At 42.0% G+C, this 25050-nt stretch overlaps 1 protein-coding gene across 1 annotated transcript in view; it reads right to left on the bottom strand.

Moving 5' to 3' along the window:
• Positions 1 to 14579, bottom strand: part of KCMF1 (potassium channel modulatory factor 1) — a gene marked incomplete at its 5' end in the record, with an annotated part of 28093 nt that extends 13514 nt beyond the window's left edge. The window contains 3 exons of the mRNA XM_021717448.1: positions 96 to 197; positions 11919 to 12058; positions 14393 to 14579. Of these exons, the coding sequence (XP_021573123.1) occupies positions 96 to 197; positions 11919 to 12058; positions 14393 to 14579 (429 nt within the window). The remainder of the gene's footprint in view (positions 1 to 95; positions 198 to 11918; positions 12059 to 14392) is intronic.
• Between the last annotated feature and the right edge of the window lie 10471 nt (positions 14580 to 25050).

Raw genomic sequence — 25050 nt, 5'->3', positions numbered from 1 at the left:
ACACACACACACACACACACACACACACACACACACACACAAAATGTTACCAACAAGTCTGTCCCTCTGTCCCTTGTTTCTTCTTAAAAGGATATTAAATCTCTAGGGGCTCTGTGTTCAAGTGTAAGATGAGCTGCAAAGTCATCTGTGACATGATTAGGATCGCCTCCAGGCAACGCTGCACATATTGGACAAATCTGAAATGAAAGACGAAATGAGCATCAGTCAGACATCCTTCCAAACCAGGGTTTGCTACAGGTGTTACAATGAGCAGGTTTTAACCAGGTGAAACACAGTGGAACCTGAACTGTAAGAAACAGTGAAACTTCAGCGAGAATTGCTGCGCGCTGCGTGCCACACTAGGGCGCAGGCCTCAGGGTCACACAGCAGTCCAGACACATCAATGGGATCCGACAGGGCCTTCCAACAGCCTAGCGGGCTCCTCTGCATTATCCAGCAGAACCGTTTGCATTACAAACCTTTATTTTACTTTATTTTATTTTTTGAGTTGGAGTCTCACTCTGTCCCCCAGACTGGAGAGCAATGGCCACTCCCGGCCACCGCAGCCTCAACCTGCTGGGCTCCGGCGATCCTTCCGCCTCAGCCTTCCGAGTAGCTGGAATTACAGGCACGCGCTACCATGTCCAGCTAATTTTTTATTTATTGTAGAGATGAGGTCTCACCAAGTTGCCCAGGCGGGTCTCGAGCCCACAGGCTCAGGCAATCCACTCACCTCAGCCTCCCTAGGCACAGGATTACAGGCTGAGCCACCGAGTCCGGCTGCATTACAAACTTTAAAAGGTGCTATTTAGTGCACAATAATATTTGGCCAGTCGAGTTCTGAATGGTCAAGACAGATGAAAGCCTAAGGCACACTTCCCCAGAGCGAGCAGGACCTGAAGGCCAGTCCCCAGACAAGACAGCAGAGGACGCAACTGTGCACAGTTCCATCTGTTGAATGTGATATGGTAAGACAGAAGATGATATTGGCCATATGCAATCATGTCCTATAAATTAATAAATGGAACTTCGAAGGGGAAAACGGGAAGGACGCCTACTTTTATAACCTTATTTCCCAAAGAAAGGTATTAGGGCAGAAGCTCACAACCAGATCAAGTTTAAATAAAGACCAACTTCTCTGTGGGCCCCAGAGATAGAAGGAAAAAGTAGAAAGAAAATGGTGTGGGAACGGCAGAGTTCAGGGAGGTCTAAAAGCTTGGGAAGGGGCTTCTGAAGGAGCAGGCTCAACGGAGTTGGTGCAGTGGGGAAGCAGAGGGAAAGACAGACAGAACGAGGAACATCTTCAGTGGAAAGTCCTCACTGGTCAAGAAATCACAACGGGCAGATGACGGTCTGACAGTGGAAGCTAGGCCTTGAAGTTCCCAGCGCTTTCATCTTAAAGAACAGTGCTAAGAAGAAAGGCTGGGTGCAAGGACCACGACCACAGGGAGTGCCAGGAAGCGCACAGCTGAAGTCGTGGTCCCGTGCCTCTCTGTGGGCAAGAGGGTTACGGCAAGGCAAGACCGCGAGTCGTCTTGCAAGTCCGTGTGCCGGAATCCTCTGACCTGGAGCAAAATCCGGCACTCAACTGACCTTATTGTCGGCTTACAGCCAAGTGGGAGAAGGGGACAGTGCTGGCGGCAAGGGGCAGAGGAGGCGAGACTCAGAAGGACAGTGCTGGGGGCAGGAGAAAACTGACGACTTCGACTCCCAGAGCCCCACACAACTTCCCCTCTTCCATCGACAGGATGCAGAAGCCCTCTGAGAGGCTGACTCTGGCTCGGTATCAGTCTCTGTGTGTCCAATCAGCTGTCCTGATTATGTGACTCGGGACTCTTGAGAAACAGCCTCAAGAAAATCCACAGATGCTCATGAGAAATAAGCACGACAGTGTGCGAAGAACTAGAGAAGTCACAACGGCATGTGTTGAGGGCAAACAACAAAAAGGCGTAGAGACATCCGGTGCCTTTCTCAGACAGTGCCAGGAAGGTGGTCAGGCATTTGTTCCCTCCATCAGAGAGAAAAATAATTGCATTTGTTTACAAGTGTACAGATGATCAACTCTCTCTCTGCTACAAATGTGGGTTTTACTGTTTGTGCCGTTCTGGTGCTCTGACATGACCCAGTAGTGTCTGATGCGCTTATTTTACTTTTTATGTGCTTCCGTCTTATAGCTAACGGCAGACCCTTCGAAGGACACAGGACAGGACCATATGTCTTTGGTTTCTAACTGTGGCCAGACTTGCTTTAAAAAAACAACAACAACAAGGTTTGGAGAAACAGAAACAAGATCCAGTTATTTGAAAATAAAAACAAGTAAGTTTAGATATTATTTCTGAGACTTGTCATCTGGCAACAAATTAACAACTGCTAGATTATGCAGTTTTATTATAACATAAGATTATAGCCAGGCATGGTGGCGATTGCCTGCAATCCCAGTACTTTAGTAGGTCAAGGCAGGTGGATTGATTGGGCCCAGGAGTTGAAGACTAGCCTGCGCAACATAGCGAGACCCTGTCTCTACCAAAAAAAAAAAAAAAAGCTGGGTGTGGTGGTGTGTGCCTATAGTTCTAACTCCTTGGGAGGCTGAGAAGGAAGGATTGCCTGAGCCCAGAAGTCTGAGTCTGTGGTGAGTCGTGATCATGTCACTGCAATTCAGCCTGGGCAACAGAGTGAGACCTCAACTCAAAAAAAAAAAAGTACACAATCTTCATCCAAAGAGAAAATAACCGCCGAAAGGAAAAGGCGGTTCCCTCTAAGGTACTTTCCTTTAGAATGGCCTTTATATAAAACCAGTGCACAACGTGAACTGCACAGAGAGCTGCAGAAGCTTCACTGCTTGATGCCACATGTGTCCGTAGATGAGACAGGTTGCCTCAAGGAAATACATTCTTAGGAGGAGGATAGGATGGGAAGTACAGATAACAAACACACTAAGGATATCCTAATAAGACAGATAATCCACACACTAGAAAAGCACCTCTGAGATAAGGATGTAAAATAAAAAGAAAATCAAGATTCTTCATTATTGTGTAGTAACTTCATTTCTCTCAAAATCTTTCAATTTCATCGTAGCAACTGCGCTAAGATGGCGGGATGACGGTCTTCAAAACTGCTTCATTCAGAGAGAAGTAACACAAAACCAAGCCACCACACTTCCACAATGACTAGGGATAAGGAACTGCTGAGGATGAGGAATTATGGAAGTGGGATGATCACCGGGTTATCAGCCGGTCCAGAAAATCAAGAGCCCAGACTTAGAACTTCATGGCAGATTTTGCCACGTTTGGGCCACATGAGGGGAACTCAGAAGAAGACTTGTAAAACCACACTCCAGTACTGATGAGACCAGAGAGCCAGTCATCTTCTAGGTTTGACATTTAATATTTAGCAAGCTAACTCTTGTTTTCGGATTAAAAACCTGGGAAACTCAAGGCTGTACTTTGAGGGACAATGGAAGGAACAAGAGGAATCAAGCAAAAGGAGAGCAAAGTGGACAGGAGAAACAGAAAGGCGGGTGGTGTGGGAGGAGAGAGAGACAGAGCCGCCCTGTCAACTCAGGGGCACAAATGCTGCTTAGCTCTGAGTGTGCCTTTACTTCCACATCATGGTGCCTAATACCTTGTACAGGACAGGAAAATTCTATTCAAAGGGTATGATAGCTATGACAGTTTGTCAGCATTAACGCTTATCACACTTCCACAGCCACATGATATAGCAATATCTATTCCTCGTACAGGAAAATTCCATAGAACACATTAGCTTAAAATTATGACAACTTTTCAACATTAAAGCCTACTGAACTAGCTTGTGTTAGCGTTCCTAAATTTGGCTAAGAATGTAAGTCATCTGGAGCACTTGTTAAAAATACAATTTCCCAGGCCTGGAATGGATTCTAGGGGGTTCAAGAATCTATTTTTGACAAGGGTCTCGGTTGATACTCATAACTGGAGAAGTTTGGCAAATACAGCTTTAACATACAATGGTACTGAACATTTCTATCTGCCCTGTTCTAAGAAACATCAAATATTACTGTTACTCACATAACCAAAAAAATTCTTATTCACAAATGTCCTTGCTGTTCTCAGTCTTGTCTCTGCAGCTGCTCTAGCTTGCCACTGAGGGCTACCACCAGTCTCGCTTTTCATCTGTAGCCCTTTGGAAGGCTTTACTCACTGAGATGAGGACACACCCCAAGAACGTAATGGAGTTTTCATTTTTCCATGCGGTCTTAGTGCACGATTACCAACAAGCAACCAAGCGGTGCACACTGTAACACAGTTTGCTACCGACACCTAGAACATACATTTTGAAGTCATGGCTCCACATATAAACACCAAGTCACTGCTGAATGTATAAAACGTCCCCCCATGACAAAGTCCATAAGAAACCGTCTAAAGTCAGCATGCCTGGTTGTTTTTTTGCACTCGAAGACATCTTGTGGATCACCTACCAGCAACTTGGCCACACTTCTTTACGAAATAGTAAAAAACAAATATTAAATACTATAGCGTTGGAACCAATTGTTCTACTGTAATGATATTGGGCTTATCATGGAATTTGGACATTGAAGAACTTATTTAAGACAAAATAATCAAAATGTTATATCTTGTATTTTTCTATTGTGTGGTAATGTGTGAAACAGTCACTGACATGCATTGCAGGTTTATTGATACATGTTGTACAAAAGCAATTTGTTTGATGTCTTCTACTTGGTGTTTTTCTATTTGTGCAGACTATACAGTCTCATTTTCTTCCTCCCACGTTAATAATATGCAATTTATTGTCCAATCTGTTTGAAGAGAATGTGGAAGGATGTATTTGTGGCTCCTAAAAACCACTACTTAACTGACCGATCACAAATTTCAAATGGTACATAGGTTTTTCATTGCATTTGAATGGATAACTTCAAGGAAACACATTTCTGAAAAATCTGCTTGCATAAATTTGTCCTGTATAATCACCAGCAATCTCTTTATGTCCCCTGAGAGGGGACATCCGAGTGCAACGGGTTAAAAGAGTTCCATACATTCTTCGCCAAACAAGCATCAACCACTCTACAGTAGGTTTGGATTTCCTCTAAATTCTTTCTTAAACTAGTGACAACCACATCAGACTGTGGTCTCTCTTTGGGTACTGTGCAGAGGTTTAAAAAGTACTCTTTAGAACTAGATCCCTATTTCTGGCTAAAGAACCTATGCTATGAAATCTCAGTGAGTTAGTAAATTAAAAATTCTGACAGGGTAGATTAGTTACCTGTGTATATTAAAAATTGGTGTAAATTTTTCATTATTTTTTCAAACTGGGGTACAATTCATGTCTCTGCTTTTGAGGAACTCTTAGAAACACCCCAGGCTTTTTTTGCCAGATAGATTTTCTGATCACTTGCAATACAATGAAGTAAAAATCTTCATTTTGTTCTCATAGAAGAGTGAGAACCCAAAAAGAGCCATCAGAATTTTAAGCCAAGACAGGAAACCCCTTTATATGTGTTATGTTTTAATGCTTATACCAAAAACAAACCAACAAAAAACAGGAAGAAGGACATTCTATTGAGCTAACCACTGTCAAAGCGAATGAAAGTAGTCAGCTTTTTTGACCTCCTGCGCCCAATTAAAAGTTATTAGTTTATCTTACAAAATCTGGAAATACAATGAATACAAGACTGACTACTAGCGGCTTGCTTTGGGAACATACCTAAAGTACTAGTGGAAAGTCTTCAATGCATGGTCAAAAAACTCCTTTTGGGCCTTCTAGAACCTTCTAACTTGTAGCTCCTTGCACCTTGGTCATCCATTTTGCCAATACAGATAAAGGTCCTTTCAAGATTTGGGTGAGCACACTATTCAACTAGATTATAATCCAGATTTTCTGTGGCTGCGGGGAAACACCACAATCAACTTATAATTAAGCGTGAGCTACTTCCTATTAAATTCATTTTCCCCCTCAGTTCCATTCTTCCCATTTTAATGCTGAAGTCGGAACTGTCACTGCTTCTGAAGAGCAGAATTTACATGTAATTTAGTCCCAAGAAGTAATTAAGTTTTGGTTTTAAATATGATTCTTATACAAAAACTGAAATCACACGTGCATGTTCATGTCTTGGGAATTCACAAAGCTTGTAACAACATAATTTAGCCACGCTGAAAAATAACTCCGAAGGAATCAGAACTGTCCCATTTCTTCACCATGTCCAATATTTACTCTAGGTAAGCATCTGTGCTGAGCTAAAAGAAAAAGCCCATCCCAAGCACATGTTTTCTATCTTTCCTGGGGGTAATTATGTAATTTACTTGTAGATGTTGAGAAAGGAAGGGAAATGGGAACCTTCTATTCCTCAATGGTGTCAACAGGAAGCTGGAAGCCAGAGGGGGCCAGGGTCAGGGAGGAGGGCCCCAAGCAAGCAGCAACTGAGAGAAGAGTCAGAAAAGAGTGGCACCTAACTTCCTGAATTTGTGTTCTTTATAATGAGTTTAAATCAGAGTATGACAATGATGGCTCTGTATGTTTCACATCTCCAAGCAAGTTTGCCAAGCAAGGTTGAGTCTGATACAGTATCCTAGAAAAAATTGGCCTCAGCTATGAATACCGAGACCGGCATCTTCAAATAATTTTCTTTGCCAGTATTTTTTTAACATGGGGGACAGGACAGGATGGGGGACGGGGGACAGAAAGAGAAAAGACAAGGCTGCAAAGTGATTAAAGAACTTTGAACTATTTGACGTAATGTGTCAACAATGCCAGGGAGCCTGCCTATCTATCTATCTATCTATCTATCTAGTCTGTCTATCTATCTATCTATCTATTTTGAGAAAGCAGGATTTATTGAGAGGACAGAAAAGCTCCCACAGTGGACCCACAATGGAGGGGACCTGAAAGGGTTGCCCTATCTTTAATTTATATCACCTTCCCTGCAAATCTTCCAGGAAGTACTACAAAACATTTCTATGCACTGAACTGAAATTAGCTGTCTGGATACTGAATTAGACAAACCAGTATTTCACAGGACAAAGAAGGCAGATCAGAGGCTGAAGAAAGGAAGAATTCAAAATAAATGTCACTGACACCTGCTGCTATCTTACCCAGTTAAACTCCCCTCACATTAGGTGTCCTTCCCATTCTGAAAACTGTCTGTTCACCTTCCCTCATGGGATTTTAATTCAACACAGAGGAAAGTAGAGAGCGACGAAAACCCTCCCCCAGAAGCACACCCGTCCCAGAGATAACAATGTACTCTCAAATACTAGGCAAAGAAATCTTCCCGGAAAAGTTACTATTACCTCATTCTCATAATAATGTAATTAATTCCCTTTTTGGTTTTCCTATCATTTTAAGGAATACATTTCTTACTGAATAGCTTTAAGAATATTATGTTACATGCTTACAGGGCCACCCTATGGAATACCTCAGTGTCTCTAATTATTTCCTTCCCTGACATTAGCTCAAAAATCTTCTGGTGGGGAGGAACTGATTGCTGCTTCACCCTTAGAATCAGAAATATTACTATCTGATTTTAAACAAGCAAATGAAAATAACTATTATTTTAAAATATGCAAAAGATAGCCAAATCCTAAAGGTAGAAAAATTGTTTGCAAAATACAAAAGTGCTTTGAGTCAAAAGCAACAAAAGGCACAAGTAGTAAAAAACTACAAGGGGGACGCCAAAAAAACCAGAAATATCTTTTGGAGGGCAGACCCTTTGTTATGCAGGCTTTCCCTACTAGGTAAGTGTTCTAGGAACCCACTGGCATCAGAGTACCAGCTAACGCTGTTATGAGAGGATTTGGCTTCAGCGAATTTTTTTGAAGATCCTTCAACACATTAGCCCATTTCATGATGGGTGATTGACACAAACAACTTTGCTCAGACCGAGCTGAGTGTTCAGCAGCTTTTGACCAAAAGATGGCATGACTCCTGTATCCCACCCTCTCCATTCACTTGATCTCACCTAAGAGACTTTGTTTCCCTGAATGAAAAAAGTCCTCAGAGGGAAAATTTTTGCCGATGTGGAAGAAGTGAAATAAACAACAGCAGAAGCACTAAAAGGTACCAAAAGTGACGAGTTCAAAAACTGTTTTGGGCAGTGGACAAAGCGTCTCAACAGGTGTGCTGCAGCAAATGGAAAGTACTTTGAAGATGACAAGTTTAAACATGTAAGAATATGCAATTTTTGATAAATAAATTCCAGTTTTTTTTGGAGTCTTCCCTTATGTTCTTTTAATCTACAATCTCTCCAGGTCAATGCAATTTGAGTAGTGGCAACTTGGCACTCTTTTTTTTTTTGAGTTGGAGTCTCACTCTGTCACCCAGGTTGGAGGGCAGTGACATGCTCACAGACACCGCAGACTCCACTTACTGGGCTCAGGCGATCCTTCCTCAGCCTTCCAAGTAGCTGGAACTACAGGCATGCACCACCACGCCCGGCTAATTTTTTGATTTATTGTAGAGATGAGGTCACACCAAGTTGCCCAGGCTGGTCTTGAACCCATGGGCTTAGGCAAGCCTCTAAACTTGGCCTCCCAAAGAGCTGTGATGATAGGTGTGAGCCACCGCACCCAGCGCAATTTGGTACTCTTACTAAATAAAATATTGTTGTTAGTGAACTTAAAAACAGAGAGTGTCCAACTGCATTCTTTGATAAAGGAGAATGCAAGCAGTAACAGTCAATTAAAGCCTTTACTTTAATAAGAGTAGTCACTTTTACTATATATTCTATGTCAGATACTGTTTTTCATTGTATCTGGTTTTAAGGTATCCATTATAACCTCAAAATTAAAAGCCTCTTGAGCAGCTGCAAATTAATCCTAAGAAGGGCAGACAAATCTTAGTTAGGCCATAGAGTTAAGTTGAAAAAGGAGGCAGACAGATGTAAACAAAAGACTACAGAGTTGTTTAAAAAATGCCCTTCTTGATCGCCGGAGCCCAGCAGGTCGAGGCTGCAGGGGCCGGGAGCGGCCACTGCAATCCAATCTGGGTGACAGAGTGAGACTCCGACTAAAAAAAAAAAAAAAAAAATGCCCTTCTTTACCAGGCGCGGTGGCTCATGCCTATCATCCCAGCACTTTGGGAGGCCAAGATGAGAGGACTGCCTGAGTCCATGGGTTCGAGACCCACCTGGGCAACTTGGTGAGACCTCGTCTACACAATAAATCAAAAAAATTAGCCGGGTATGGAAGCGTGCATCTGTAGTTCTGGCGACTTGGAAGGCTGAGATGGAAGGATTGCCAGAGCCCAGCAGGTCGAGGCTGTGGTGGCCAGGAACGTGCCACTGCCCCCCAGCCTGGGTGACACAGTGAGACTCCAACTAAAAAAAAAAAGTATGCCAGGTATCTAATGTCAGGTATCCACATTCACCAGTGGTGACAATAATATTAGCAGTGATATACCCTCTTGCCCCTAAATGTTCCAAAAGGTTGCTGGTCAGAAGGGTAAGATCCATACAGGGAGGTACACATGTGGTCTAAAGGACACGCACAGGTAACAAGGGGCAAAGCGAGACAACAAACTGAGCTCTAGAAAGGAACGTGTCAAGAGGAAGAGAAAAGAAGATACAGCAGTTGCTGTGTGAATATAATCCCCACCAAAATAACGTGAGCCACTCTGGAATTGCAGAACTCAAAATGTTTAATTCATCATGACTGACAAACACTGGGGAGACAGATGGGAACACACAGTAATAAACAGGTAGCACATCAGAGCTGCCAACACACTTCACACATACACAGAGAGGCATTCAAAACACTCAGCAACTGGTACGGTATAGGGACCAACCCTTCAGCATCGACACGAGTCAGCATTTCATGCTTGGGAATACCTGCTGAATGCCAGCTTTAGGACAGGACCCACATTTTGAAGAAGAAAAAACCCCTGGACTTTTATATCAAAGATTTTTGTCTACTTATCCTTTTTCACTTTGAAGTGTCTGAGTGGGAACAGAGGTAGACGTAAAACTTATGCAAAGGCTAAGGACCAATAAGGAGGGAGAAATCCTTAAAATGTCCACAAAAACCAACACAAAAAATTAGAATACAGTAGCAACAGCCTTGAGCTATGTCATGAAAGTCTGGGAATTTAATGAGGGTATATAAGTCAACACTATTATGGAAGACAGACCACAAAGCAATTTGTGGATGGTGGGTATTTAATTTTCAAACTGTGTACCAGGTGCAGAGGAGTATAAATACATTTTAAGTATTTACTTTCACACACAAAATAAATAAAGGTAAGGATATAAAAAACTGGGGCATTACCCTGTCCCAGTGTGATGACTAGTGCTTACTAATAATGATTTTTTTTTTGAGTAGTCTCACTCTGTCACCCAGGCTGGAGTGCAGTGGCATGCTCAGGGCCACCACAGCTTCAACCTGCTGGGTTGCGATCCTTCCACCTTGGCCTTCCAAGTAGATGGAACTACAGATGTACAGTACCCCATCCAGGTTATTTTTGCGATTTATTGTAGAGACGATGTCTCACCAAGTTGCCCAGGCTGGTCTTGAACCCCTGGGCTCAGGCAATCTTCATGCCTTGGCCTCCTAAAGTGCTGGCATGATAGGCTGAGCCACCGCGCCTAGTCAATAATGATCTTAAGAATGCCTAATTTACAACAGAGACCCCACACTACCACCTATTGCATCTAGATTAATAAAGTACCCAAACTAAACAAAAATAAAGTCAAAGAAAAAGGATTGCAAGTTTTCCCCAAAACCCAGGATGGAGATGCAATCGAGTCAGAATTTCTTATATCGGTATCTGGGACTAAGCCACAAGGAAGCAAAGTCACTTTACAGAACAAGAACAAACTCAGAATGGCAGTAAAAATGCAACAATGCTCTGAGGCTCCCCAGGTGTAAGATGAGAGCATTTCTGAGTTGTCAGACAGTAAAACTTGACTTGAGGTCTACATAAAGAAAATCTACCCGCTGTTCTAACTATAAATCTTGTAGCAACTTCAAGCAACAAATCAGCAGTGTCAATGAGAATGGACATAAACCGCATCACACAGAGCTGCAGCACAAACAGACCCTGGAATCCAAAGGACTGGCTAAGTCCAGCCTGCCCCTACCAGTCATGTCCTTGAGTATGCAGCTTTATTTCTCTGGTTTAAGTTCATTTGTTTTCAGTGCATTTAGGGGCTTATGAGTTGATGCAATGTGCAACTGCTTATGCCCAAATCCCCCAAATTCAGTATTTATAGGTCCATACCGAGCTTTCACTTTACCTGTGGTTCTCAATGGTAATAAGCTGAGGAAGAGACTCTTTGGGGTGTGCTCTATCATTTCTTGCAGTTGGATGCATGCTTACTCAGGTGTCAAGTAAAACATCTAAAAAGCTTTCAAGGTGAGACTTTCTTTGTGTATTATTTTGGGCCCTTGGCTTTTAGCCACTGAAAAAGATTCAGGGTAGGAAGAACTTCTAGGGATACCAGAGCAGTGACTTAGGAAGCAAGAGATTTGATTGAATGAAAACTAAGTCAAGTCAGCTATATGCTATGATGAGACTGACAATGGACTGCTACTGAAGCTACAACCAAAGATTTTTAAATTTCCTTGTGAAAGTCTCCTGTAGAAGAACAATTAAGCAAGTAGTAGGAATGCTATAAAAAGAGATAATGTTGCAGGCTGTGATCCTTTTAACCTTTTCATAATGCATTTAATAAGGGTTCCTGATTTGGTCAAAACTCTACGCTGTGCTTTCAGCAACAGGCTAAGAAAGGCCAATGTAGATAGATAAAGGGCATTCTTTTGCATAAATGCAGCCTTCTAGAATGTGTGAAATTTGCTACTAAAACGTAACTTTAACAGGTATGCAGACGGTATCAGTACATTGAGCATGAAGCAGATGACAGTGGCCTTGCTTTATTAATGCCAGGAATCATGCACCCTGCCACACAATTTTAGACACAGGGCTGCTTCACTTACCACTTCTGTTGATGTTTCTGCGTGTTCAGAAGTAACATGTTCTTGAAGAGAGGTCTCCGTATAGCCCATTTTTCCACAATAGGGACAAGTAAAAGACTGTGGCTGCTCTACAGAGAAAGCTTCCCCACCATAGTACAAATCTGAAAAACAAAGTTCAACTGCATTAAGAAATATTAGTTTTTAAAGACGTATATAAATAAAATCATATCGTACAGTTATGTAAAAACAAAAGCGTGCCTGAAACATCCACCGACAGCCTCACCCTGTGAAAGTGTTTGGGCCCTTCTATGTTTGTGATGTCCTTGTTCCCACAAGAACCCCACGCTACTCCCTCGAAATCCCTTCTCCAGATAGCTGCTACAGCCTTAGGAGGAAGCAAAGCCAACAACTCCCACTCCTTCGTGTAATTTTGAAACGTCACTCATTTCACATCTAGTTTTAGCTTTGCTGTAATTTAGATTTTCCTTATCTCTGGGTATACTGTGGCCACACTGATAGCAACAGAAAGAATCAGCAGGTCCACCATATTAAAGGACACAAGTGCTCAGGGGGGAAGAATAGACAACCGTGATCAACACGAGAACGCCCAGATGCAGTTATTGTCTACAGAGTCCGGCACTTTTGCATCATTGTAAAGTAAAAAAAAATCATAAGTCCCCATAGAAGTTGGGAACTGGGTAACCCCCTCGGGTCCCCTCCCACTGTGGGAGCTTTTCTGTCCTCTTAATAAATCCTGCTTTTAAAATAAAAAGCTGGGAACCATCTATAATTAGGAATACATTTAATAATAGAAGTACAAACATATACTCTGATAACTACAAAACTTTATTGAAACAAATTACAGACCTAAATAAATGGAAACATATCCCATGTTCAAGAATTAGTAGATTTAATATTTTTAAGATGATCATACTTTCCAAACTAACTTAAAGATTCAACATAATCCCTACCAAAATCCCTGTTGGCTTCTTTGCAGAAACTGACAAGCTGCTCATTTCATACAGAAATGCAAAGGACACAGAATATGCAAAACAATCTTGAAAAATAAAGTTGGAAGACTCACTCTTCTTGATTTCAAAACTTACTACAAGGCTACATAAATCAAGATAGTCTTTACAAGCGTAACAACATAATACAGATGGATGGAACAGACTAAGTCCAGAAATAAACCCTCACTTATAGTCAACTTATTTTTTTTTTTTGAGTTGGAGTCTCACTCTGTCACCCAGACTGGAGTGCCGTGGCCGCTCCTGGCCATCGCAGCCTCGACCTGCTGGGCTCGGGCGATCCTTCCGCCTCAGCCTTCCAAGTAGCAGGAACTACAGGCATGCGCTACCACGCCCGGCTAATTTTTTGATTTATTGTAGAGACGAGGGCTCGCCAAGTTGCCCAGGCGGGTCTCAAACTTGCGGGCTCAGGCAATCCTCTCACCTCAGCCTCCCAAAGTGCTGGGATTACAGGCTGAGCCACCGAGCCCGGCTAGTCAACTTATTTTTAAGGACAAGACAAAGCACTGGGTAAAGAATAGTCTTTTCAATAAATTATGCTGGGACAATTGGATATCCATATGCAAAAGAATGAAACTGACCCTCTACTTCATTCTACATACAAAAATTAATTATAAATAGATCAAAGATCTAAACGTAGGCGCTAAAACTATAAAACTCTTAGAAGAACACCTAGATTTAAATCTTCATGACCTTGGCTTAGCCAGTAGTTTTTTGGATGACACTAAAAGTCAACAAATGAAAAAAACAGATAAACTGGACATTACCAAAATAAAAACTTTTGGTTTCCAAAACATATCATCAAGAAAGAGAAAAGGCAATCCCACAGAATGGGAGAAAAATTTTGCAAATCATCTATCTGATAAGGAACTTGTATATAGAATAAAAAGCTATTAAAATTCAATAACAAAGACATATTAGCCAAATAAAAGTGGCAAAGGATCTGGATACTTCTTCAGAGTAGATACAGAAGGGCCAATAAACACAAGAAAAGATGCTCAACAGCACTGGCCATCAGAGAAACTCAAATCAAAACCACCTGAGATACCACTTCATATCCACTGGGATGACTGTAATAAAAGACAGATAGTAACAAGCATTGGGTAGGTAAGAAACTACATGAAAAGATAGCTCTTCTTAGAGACAATGCCTTCTAATCAGTTGCAGAAACTATCTGCTTTCTGATCACTACATGACTAATTAGTACTGTATGCTTCTCTAGTGAAGCGTTCAATATTATTTCATACCTTGTCAGTCGTGTATATTTATGGCTTTCATAAATAAGTAAACCATGATTAAGAGACATGATGACCTGGCATATAAAAGTAAGATTTGTTTTATTTTTAATGAATTTGGGGCCTCACGTATGCCACCGGGGATAGTTTTAGACCATTTTGCCTTTACTTCTTTGGGCACACACACAATTCCACGTGATGAAATTTATGACGATTTTAACTAAATACTTACCAAAATCTACCCTTGTTAATATGCACTGCATTGGGTGGTCAGTTGTATGCCTCGTTGTTGTTGCACCACTTTCATAACAAGATGCACAAAGATCGTAATCGTAGCAAATTAAACACTTGTATCTGCGACCTCGAAAATTTCCTTTTAAACATGCATCACAGCTGACACCTATAAAAAAAGAAATTATCTTTGATTAGCAGCTGTAAAAGTCCATTCTCCATTTCACTGATATAAATATTTCAGGTGCTCAATTTCCCCATATATTTCATTTCCAAAAAGACTAGAAATGCAGAGTCAAATGACACGGGAATTTCCAATAGTGTGGTGGATTTGTTACTCTGACTTACACTCCTAATGAAAACAACTTAAAATGCTTAATGCCGGGTACAGTGGCACACGCCTGTAATCCCAGTACTTTGGGAGACCAAGGAGAGAAGACTGCCTGAGCCCAAGGGTTCGAGATCAGACTGGGCAACTTGGTGAGACCTCGTCTCTACGATAAATCAAAAAATTAGCCAGGCGTGGTGGTGCACGCCTGTCGTTCCAGTTACTTGGAAGACTGAGGCAGAAGGATCTGATGAGCACAGCAGGTGGAGGCTGTGGTGGCCATGAGCATGCCACTGCACCCCAGCCTGGGTGACAGAGTGAGACTCCGACTCAAAAAAAAAAAGTTTGATAAAAGGTAACCCCCTCCCCTTTAAAAATGCTTGATAAGCCAGCAAGAAGGTAAAACCAAGGGAACAGAGGAAGTGGTACTGAAGGCAGGAAAGGGGGCTTCTCACCCTGAGGTTATTGCTAAAGCAGGTACAAATCTGAGCTGAGATTTCCACAGCATTTCAGGACAAAGCACAGGAAGCAAAGAAGCCAAAGATGGGGTAGTTAACAGTGGAGTCCTCATAAGGCTAAACTCTCAGGGTGGGCAGGAGACCACGCCTAGAGCATTTCAAAAATTACCCTAGTGAAGGTCTCCTCCCTGTCCTGCCCCTGCGACACAAAATAACAAAATCCTGAGAAATCAGTTCCCCTATGGTTTATGGGTCAAATTCTACCAAATGGCTCAAAAACCTCAGGTCAATAATTTAAAGTGATCTTAAAGTATTGCCACCAAGTATCTAGCAGAAACAAAATTCCAAAGAATGAGTTTGTAGTTTAAATCTAAAACACACACAAAACCCAAAACATCACCAGGAAGAGCTAGCAGGAACAGCAGAATCAGAAAAGGGGATCAAATAAGAATTCTTAATAGGTTAGAAGAAATTTCTAAAGGGCTGAGCATGATGGTTTGTGGCTATAGTCACAGTTACTTGGGAGGCTGAGATCTGAAGACTGCTTGAGGTCAGGAGATCAGCCTGTGCAACAGTGTCCTGTTTCTTAAAAAAAAAAAAAAAAATTAGCTGGGTGTAGTGGCGTGGGCCTATAGTCCCAGCTACTCAGGAAGCTGAGGCCAGAGGATTGCTTAAGCCTAGGAGTTTGAGGTTGCAGTGGACAATGATTATGTCACCGTATTCCAGCCTGGGCAAATGAGCGAGACCCTGTCTCTATGGCAAACATGGCAAGACCTTGTCTCTATAAAAAAAAAAAAAAAAAAAAAAAAAAAAAAAAAGAAGAAATAAGCGTGAAGAGGCAACCAGCAGATTTGAAAATAAACCAAACAACTACTAGATAGAAAAAAAAGGTTAAAACTTAAAATTCACATGTGATATGTTTGTTTATGTAGAAAACCCAAACATAGCTAAATTACTAGAATTAAGTATTAAGCAAAGTTGGTAGATACAGAAATCAATTTAATAAAATACTGAATGAAAACATAAAATAAAATAAAATAAACTGAGTGTATCTATTCACTCCAAAACAGACAAAAAAATGTATTACTTAAAGCCCAGTGGTGGCAGCTCATGCCTGTAATCTCAGCACTTTGGAAGACAAGGTGGAAGGACTCTGAGCCCAGGAGACTGAGGCTGCTGTGAGCCAAGATCGTGTCACTGTACTACAGCTTGGGAGTCAAAGTGAGAGCCCGACTCAAAAAAGAAAAGTATATTATTTGAAATATGTCACTAGCATGGTGGTTCACGCTTGTAATCTCAGCACTTTGGGAGGTCAAGGCGGAAGGATTCACTTGAGCCCAGGAGTTCAATTTCAGTCTGGACAATATAGTAAGACCTTGTCTCTATAAAAAAAAAAGCAAAAAAAAAAAAAAAAAGCAGGGTATGTTGGTGCACACCTATGGTCCCAGCTACCAGGAGGCCAAGGTAGAAGGAACGCCTGAGCCCAGGAAGTGTGATTATGCCACTGCACTCCAGCCTGGGTGAGTGAGTGAGACTCTGACACAAAAACAAAAAAAACAAACCAAAACAAAAAAACTGGCCACATGCAGTGGCTATAATCCCAGCACTTTGGAAGGCGGAGGCAAAGAGGGTTGCCCGAGCCCATGAGTTTGAGACCAGCCTGGGCAACATAGCTAGACCTTGTCTCCATAAAAAATTAAAGAATAAGCCAGGCACGGTGGTACACACCTATAGTCCCAGCTACTTGGGAGGCTGAGGTGGAAGGATCACCTGAGCCCAGCAGGTCGAGGCTACAGTGGCCACTGAGTGTGCCACTGCACCCAACCTGTGTGACAGAGTGAGACTCCAACACAAAAATGACAACAAACAAAAAACAGGTTTATGCTCTGAAAGGTTCATAACAAAATGTCAATTCTCCCCATACTGATCTGTGGATTCAACACAAGTCGAGCCAAACTCACAAAACAATATTTTGGGGAATACAATAAGCCAACTCAACTTTAGATGTACATTACAAAGGGCCAAGAACAGTTCGGATGCTCCTAAAGGAACACAAGATGCAGGGACCTTAACATATCAAGAGCTCAGGTGATAAATAATACAGTAACAAAGCTACAGTGATTAAGGTAGAAGGACGCTGAGCTACAGGTTTAGCAACCATCTGGAATTGAGTTTTTTGACTCCAACTCAAAAAAACCCCCCCAAAACCAAAAAAAAGCCTTATGGCTTTTGCATCTTTTTTTCTTATCTAATTATCATAGCAGACTTGATAGATGAAGAAATGAATCACAGAACAATAAATGATTTGCCTAAGAGTTCATTGTTAGTGGCTAAGTAATAACAGGGAACACCATGTTCTTTTTATTTTACATGTTTTATAGACTGGTTCTTGCTTTGTTGCCTAGGATGGAGTGCACAGCTCACTATAACCTCAAACCCTTGGGCACAAGTGATCCTTCCTTCTCAGGCGTGTGGTACCATGCCTGGCTAATTTTTTTTTTTTTTGAGTTGGAGTCTCACTCTGTCGCCCAGACTGGAGTGCAGTGGCCACTCCCGGCCACCGCAGCCTTGACCTGTTGGGCTCCGGCGATCCTTCCGCCTCAGCCTTCCGAGTAGCCGGAATTACAAGCATGCGCTACCACGCCCAGCTGATTTTTTTTTTTATTTATTGTAGAGATGAGGTCTCGCTGCTCAGGTGGGTCTCGAACCCGCGGGCTCAGGCAATCCACTCACCTCAGCCTCCCAAAGGCGCGGGATTACGGGCTGAGCCACCGAGCCTGGCTGCCTGGCTAATTTTTAAAAAAATTTATTTATTGTCGAGTCGAGGTCTCACCAAGTTGCCTGGGATGGTTTCGAACCTGCATGATCAGGTGATCTACTTGCCTCAGCCTCCCAAAGTGCTGGGATTACAGGTTCGGCCACTGAGCCCAGCCCTAAACCATAAGTCTTAAGGTGCTAATAACATTATTTCATCCCACGGTAGTAAGATGTTATTACTTTTCTAGTATATAATTTGATTTCAATCATATATACAACCTTTTAAATCAGTCCTCAAAATATCCTTTTGAAAAACTCAATTCCAGATGGTTTTTCAAAAGAAAGACGAAGAGGTCTCTAAAAGACAATATACGGGAATATTTTTATGAGCTCATAGTAGAAAACAATTTTGCAAATACCTCTGACACACACAGGTATGCACACATATACACAGCCCCAAATCTAAAGTAAGAGGATAAATTCAACTACATTAAGAGTAAGACTTTTTCTTCACCTTTTAACAGCCTAAAATAATTAAAAAACACAACACTCAGGAACTGGCGATATGTACAACTTGCGTGACAGACAAAAGTTTGGTATTCAGAATACATTAGGAAGCCGGGCTCGGTGGCTCAGCCTGTAATCCTGCGCCTTTGGGAGGCTGAAGTCAGTGGATTGCCTGAGCCTGCAGGTTCGAGACCCGCGTGGGCAACTTGGCAAGACCTCATCTCTGCAATAAATAAAAAAATTAGCCAGGCGTGGTAGTGTGCACCTGTAGTTCTAGCTACTCGGAAGGCTGAGGCGGAAGGATCGCCGGAGCCCAGCAGGCGAGGCTGCGGTGGCCGGGAGTGGCCACTGCACTCCAGTCTGGGCGACAGAGTGAGACTCCGACTCAAACAAACAAACAAACAAACAAAGAATACATTAGGAACTCTGACATATCAATAATGACAAAATGATGAACACTCAGTAGACAAACAGACGTACCAAAGGGACAAACATGTCACAGTGCACCAAAAGAAAAGTGGCCAATAAACAGATGAAAAGACGCTCGAGCTCATGAGTCACCAAGGAAGCGCACATAGAACCAGTCCTGCGCTTTCATTTCACATCTGCCCATCCGGCAAAAACCCAGTCGCACGATACCAAATGCTCGTGGCAAAAGAGAGCAGGATGCTACCCTGCTGGTGGGAGCGCGCATCAGTACGACCCCTGAAAAGCGCGCCCCTGTTCTAGTCGCGTCAAACAGTGTCTACTTTCTATGACAGGACAATTTTACTCAAATATGCTCCTTGGAGAATATGTTGCCCTCGTGTACCAGGAGAACACAGAAGAATGCTCACAGCAGTTTTGGTAATAAAAAAACAAAAACAAAAATTGGACTGTTAATCCAAAAGTTCATCAACAGCTCATACCCACGGAATGAACTGAAAAAAGAAGGAATCACACGTAACAACTAGTGAAAATACCCATGAAACGCAATTGTATACCTAACCCTTAACTGTACTCCACAACTTCATAATAATAAACAAATAAACAAATAAATAAAGGTAGGTACATACACATAATAGATATTATGCAGTCATAAAGAAGGACAAAATTATGAACTCTGCATCAACTGAACAGATTTAGAGTCTATAATATTGAGTGATTTATCACACGTTCTCACTCATAAGCAGACCTTGAACAACTATCATAATACTATAAGAAAGAAATTGGCAGTAGTGGGAAACTGCCAGGGGAAGAGGGGAACACTTCATCAACAAGGGTACCTGCATAATGAACATTTGTATAACTAACTCCTAATTGAACCCCACATATTTCAAATAAAAAATTAAAAAAAGAAAGAAAGAAAGAAAGAAAATACCCAAGAGTCTCAAATGAGTGAAAGGAAGTCAAAGAACACATAGAAAGTTAAAAAAAAACCTATCTATTTTAGGAAATCAAACATGTAGCGAAACTACACAAGGAAAACAATGGAAAGACAGAATTTTGCTCAGTGTCGCCCCTGCAGGGTGACGGAGGATTAGAGAACGGGACTCTTAGGGATCCTGGCAGGGCATCTTTGTATCTGGCCAAGGAAATCTGTAGTTCTGTTCCAATCCTTTGCAGCTATTTTACACACATTCTCATACAGCCACTCAATTTTTATTTTTGTGAAGTGCCTTCCTCCTCAAACAAACAAAAACAAAAATGAAAAGCAAAGCTGAGGTTGTTTGCAACAATCTTTGGGCTGTCAGTTCAAGGTGAAAAACTGGCATAATTTTGGCAGATGGTATTTTCTCAATAAATTTTTGTTGGACAAATATGTTTTTATTTAAAAAAAGAAGATGGGGGCCAGGTACAGTGGTTCATGCCTGTAATTCCAAGGCAGAGAATTGCTTGAGGCCAAAGACTGGGCAATACAGCAAGACTCCATCTCTACAAAAAATTTTTAAAAAAATTGTCAGGCATATAGTGGTGCACACCTGTAGGCTAGCTACTCGGGAGGTTGAAAAGGGAGGATCACTTGAGCTCAAGGGTTTGAGGTTATAGTGAGCTATGCAGTCCATCCTGGGCAACAAAGCGAGAATCAGTCTATAAAACAAACAAAATAAAAAGAACATAGTATTCTCTGTTATTACTTAGTCACTAACAATGAGCTCTTAGACAAACCACTTATTGTTCTGTGATTCATTTCTTCATCTATCAAGTCTGCTGTGATAATTAGATAAGAAAAAGATACAAAAGACATGAGGTTTTTTTTTTTTTAAGTTAGAGTCTCACTTTGCTGCCCAGGCTGGAGTACAGTGGCACACTCATGGCCACCCCAGCATCAACCTGCCGGGCACAGGCAATCTTTCCGTCTCAGTCTTCCAAGTAGCAGGAACTACAGGAACGCGCTACCATGCCTGACTAATTTTTTATAAAATTTATTTATTGTAGAGACAAGGTGCCTGGGACGGTCTTGAACATGCAGGTTCAGGCAATTCACTCATCTCGGCCTCCCAAAGTGCTGGGATTACAGGTTGAGCCACCGAGCCTGGCCTAAGCCATGTTTTAAGGTGCTAATAACATTATTTCATACCGCTGTAGTAAGATGTTATTACTTTTCTAGTATATAATTTGATTTCAATCATATATACAACCTTGTAAATCAGTCCTCAAAATATCCTTCAAGTTCCTTCAGATCTTCAAAATTGCACTGAGACCCTACCAAGTTACAGTGAGAGCCAAATGATGGCATCATGAAAGCACTTTTTCAGCAAATTCAACACATGTTAATGATCCAATATGCAATTATGCTTTAGGTGCAGGGGACATAGTAATGAACAAAACAAAGCCAGTTGCAGAGCGTGGCAAAAGATAAGCGCTGTGGAGGAAAGTAAAACAGAGAAGCGTAATGTGGGCAAAGAAATCATCACTAAAAGAGATGAAATGTGAGTAAAGAGATGGAGTACTTTAAAATTTACTTACTCAAAATAGCTTCCAAGCATGATGATGCTTTAAGCAAGACACTGATAATTTTTTTTTGAGTTGGGGCCTCATTCTGTCACTACCCAGGCTGGAGTGCTGTGGCAGACTCATGACCACCGCAGCCTCAATCTGCTGGGCTCAGGTGATCCTTCCACCTCAGCCTTCTGAGTAGCTGGACTACAGGTGTGCGTCATTACTCCTAGCTAATTTTTTGATTTGTTGTAGAGACGAGGTCTTGCCATGTTGCCCAAGCTGGTCTTGAACCCTTGGGCTCAGGCAAATCTTCTTGCCTCTACCTCCCAAAGTGCTGGGATTACAGGCGTGAGCCATTGCACACAGCTAACACTGAGAATTCTGAACAAGCGTAGATATCTATTTAGATTCACAAATGAGAGTTCAATATGACTAGGTACAATAATCTTGACAAACAACTACGTACACTTAGGTGCCAGAAGGTAAACCCAGCTCTGAATCCTAACTTTCTGGTGTGTGTTCCGTCTGACATAACTCTGCACGCCTGCCTTTTTTTCCTTTGGTGGGGATGCCCACTGGCAAGCATAAATGAATGGAGCTTAAGGTGACTATGCATGGTGATGCTGCCAGACATCCTTCAGTAAGGAAGATGATGATGCTTGTGCCTTGCCTGCTCTACTCTTCTGATTAATTTGAAGCTACCTGTAGTAGACTGGGGTGCCAGAATGTTCTTAGGCTTCACCTACAACTCAGCTGAGTCCAGTAACTTTAGCCCTTTAAGAGACAGATTTCTGCCAAGCACGGCGGCTCACATCTATAATCCCAGTACTTTGGGGAGGCAGAGGTGAGATAACTGCCTGTGCCCACGGGTTTGAGACCAGCCTGGGCAACCTGGCAAGCCCTCATCTCTACATCAAAAAATTAGCCAGGTGTGGTAGCACACACCTGTAGTTCCGGCTACTTGGAAGGCTGAGGCGGAAGGATCGCCGGAGCTCAGCAGGTTGAGGCTGCGGTGGCTGGGAGCGTGCCACTGCAGTCCAGCCTGGGCGACACAGTGAGACTCCAATTCAGACAAACAAGAAACAGATTTCTTTGTTTTTTAAAAAAACATGTATTAACTATTTCTGATGAAATCATTTCTTGTTTCGTTTTTTCTTTGCATTAAAAGTTTTGCTTTGTGACTCAGGGATATTGTTAAATAATATTGCTTTGAGAGGCAGAGGTGAAAAACTACTAGTTGTCTAGATAGCACAGAGATATATCAAATCAATAAATGCGTAGGTTTCTCTCATATATATTTATATATCATGACCAAATCATAAGATACACAATTCAACGTATAATCTAGTTAAACTGTGTCATAAAAAAGTTCAGACAATCACTGTTTTGTAAAATGGTAACGAGTACAAGCTTCGTCATGGCACCCCAGTCTACTACAGGTAGCTTCAAATTAATCAGAAGAGTAGAGCAGGCAAGGTACAAGCATCATCATCTTCCTTACTGAAGGATGTCTGGCAGCATCACCATGCATAGTCACCTTAAGCTCCCATCAGATGGTAGAATATTTGTAACCCCTATCTGATCAAGTTCACCTAGCAAGATAAAGACAATACTAAGAAAGATAGTTTAAACCCAAATTTGAAACTGCCACAGGTATAAACTAAATGAAAAAAAGGTATATGATAGGGATCCCCCTCCAAAACCTTAAATTTATAAAAACATGCATTCTTTTTTTAACTTTTACTTTATTTTTTTGAGTTGGAGTCTCACTCCGTCGCCCAGGCTGGAGTGCAGTGCACACTCACCACCACCCCATTGTCAACCTGCTGGGCTCTGGCGATCCTTCTGCCTCAGTTGTCCAAGGAGCTGGAACTACAGACGTGTGCTACCACGCCCGGCTAGTTTTTTTTTTTTTTGATTTATTGTAGAGACGAGGTCTCGCCAAGTTATCCCAGCTGGTCTTGAGCCTGCATGCTTAGGCAATCCACTTGTCTTGGTCTCCCAAAGTGCTGGCTGGGATTATAGGCTAAGCCACCGAGTCCGGGAACTTTTATTTTAAAGATGTGGGGGTACAATTCAGGATTAGGTATACAAGTGGTCATCATACAGGTAAAGTTTGGGCCTCCCTTTGGTCCCCACTTTGCTTGGTTTGAGATCAGGCACTTTTATTGATGTTGTGTCCCTCCCATGTATTTATTCTTACATGTTTAAACGTTAGTCACCTTCAAAGTACTATCCATTTGATGCAACACACCTATTGAGACACTTTCTCCACAGCTCAAAACAGTTTTTGAACTTGTTAACTTGAATTCCTTTGAATGCTTCTGCTGTTTTCTTTTTTTTTTAAGTTGGAGTCTCACTCCGTTGCCCAGGCTGGAGTACAGTGGCACGTTCACAGTCACTGCAGCCTCAACCTGCTGGGCTCAGGTGATCCTTCTGCCTCAGCCTTCCAAGTAGCTGGAACTACAGGTGTGTGCCGCCATGCCCAGCTAATTTTTAAAAAAAATTTATTGTAGAGACGAGGTCTCACCAAGTTGCCCAGGCTTGTCTCGGAAACCCCAGGCTCAGGCAATCCTCTCGCTTCGGCCTCCCAAACTGCTGATATTATAGGCTGAGCCACCACACCTGGTGCTTCTGCTATTTTTTGTTTCACTTCTTCCACATCAGCAAAACGCTTCCCTCTGAGGACTTTTTTCATCCGGGGAAACCGAAAAAAGTTGCTTGGGGTGAGATTGAGCTAATAGGGAGAGGGGGCACGGGGGTCACACCGCAGTGGGTCAAAAACTGCTGAACATTTGGTGCTGTATGGGCAGGTGTGTCGCAAATCACCCATCACTAATACGGGAAACTCGTTGAAAGTCTCTCCACTGAAGCTGAATCCCTTCACAACGACACTAGCTGGTGCACTGATGCCGATGGGTCCAAAACACTTACCTAGCAGGAGAAAACTGTACTACAAAGGGACATTCCCAAAAAATATCTCCAAAATGACAATTCCAAGTTTTTTTGGCCCCCCCCCCGTGTACATGTGAAAACCCCCTGTCTGAAAACGCTGTATCTGAATACATTCATACCCTCACCTTTTACCTTGTACTTAGCAGTTCTGTACAATAAATAAATAAAAGCTTTGAACTAAAATCAGAGGGAAAGAATGCCCTCTAGTGGGAACAGATTTTTTTAAAAGCCACTGAAATAATATATAACCTCTTTTTTATTTTTAAGAAATGAAACAAAGAGGCTTTTGTATTTATTTGCTTACAGTATTTTAAAGGGGGAAAACCTCAGGTTGATACAACTTTTACTTTTGATTTAAATAAATTTTTAGGTATGGAATAGAGAGTTGGTGGGAAGAAAAGGTCGACAGAGGGCAAGTTACCTGTCAAGAAAAAACAGTGAGAAGAATACAACAGGAAGTCAACGCCGCCTGGAGTCTGAAGGCCTGGGATGATAAATAATAGCACTTGCCACTGACAAGTAAATCTGACTTCAAGAGACCATGCGACTCTGTGGGGAAGGTCCTCTTTCCTACTTCAGTGAAGTGTCAATATATGAGTGGTTTCCCTTCAGGCCCATGCATCTCTCCAACAAGTGTGGCTTCTTCAAAAAGGGTATGTGCATATTATATATGCTGTGCAATACTTTTAATATGGAGGACTGCACAGAGAACTATATTACTAAAGCAACTTT

Source organism: Carlito syrichta, unplaced genomic scaffold (genome assembly GCF_000164805.1).
Source record: "Carlito syrichta isolate Samal-C Ts95f unplaced genomic scaffold, Tarsius_syrichta-2.0.1 Scaffold309758, whole genome shotgun sequence".
In the NCBI taxonomy this organism is placed as follows: domain Eukaryota; kingdom Metazoa; phylum Chordata; class Mammalia; order Primates; family Tarsiidae; genus Carlito; species Carlito syrichta.
The sequence above is the reverse complement of the archived record's forward strand: the minus strand, read 5'-3'. Positions and strand labels throughout refer to the sequence as shown.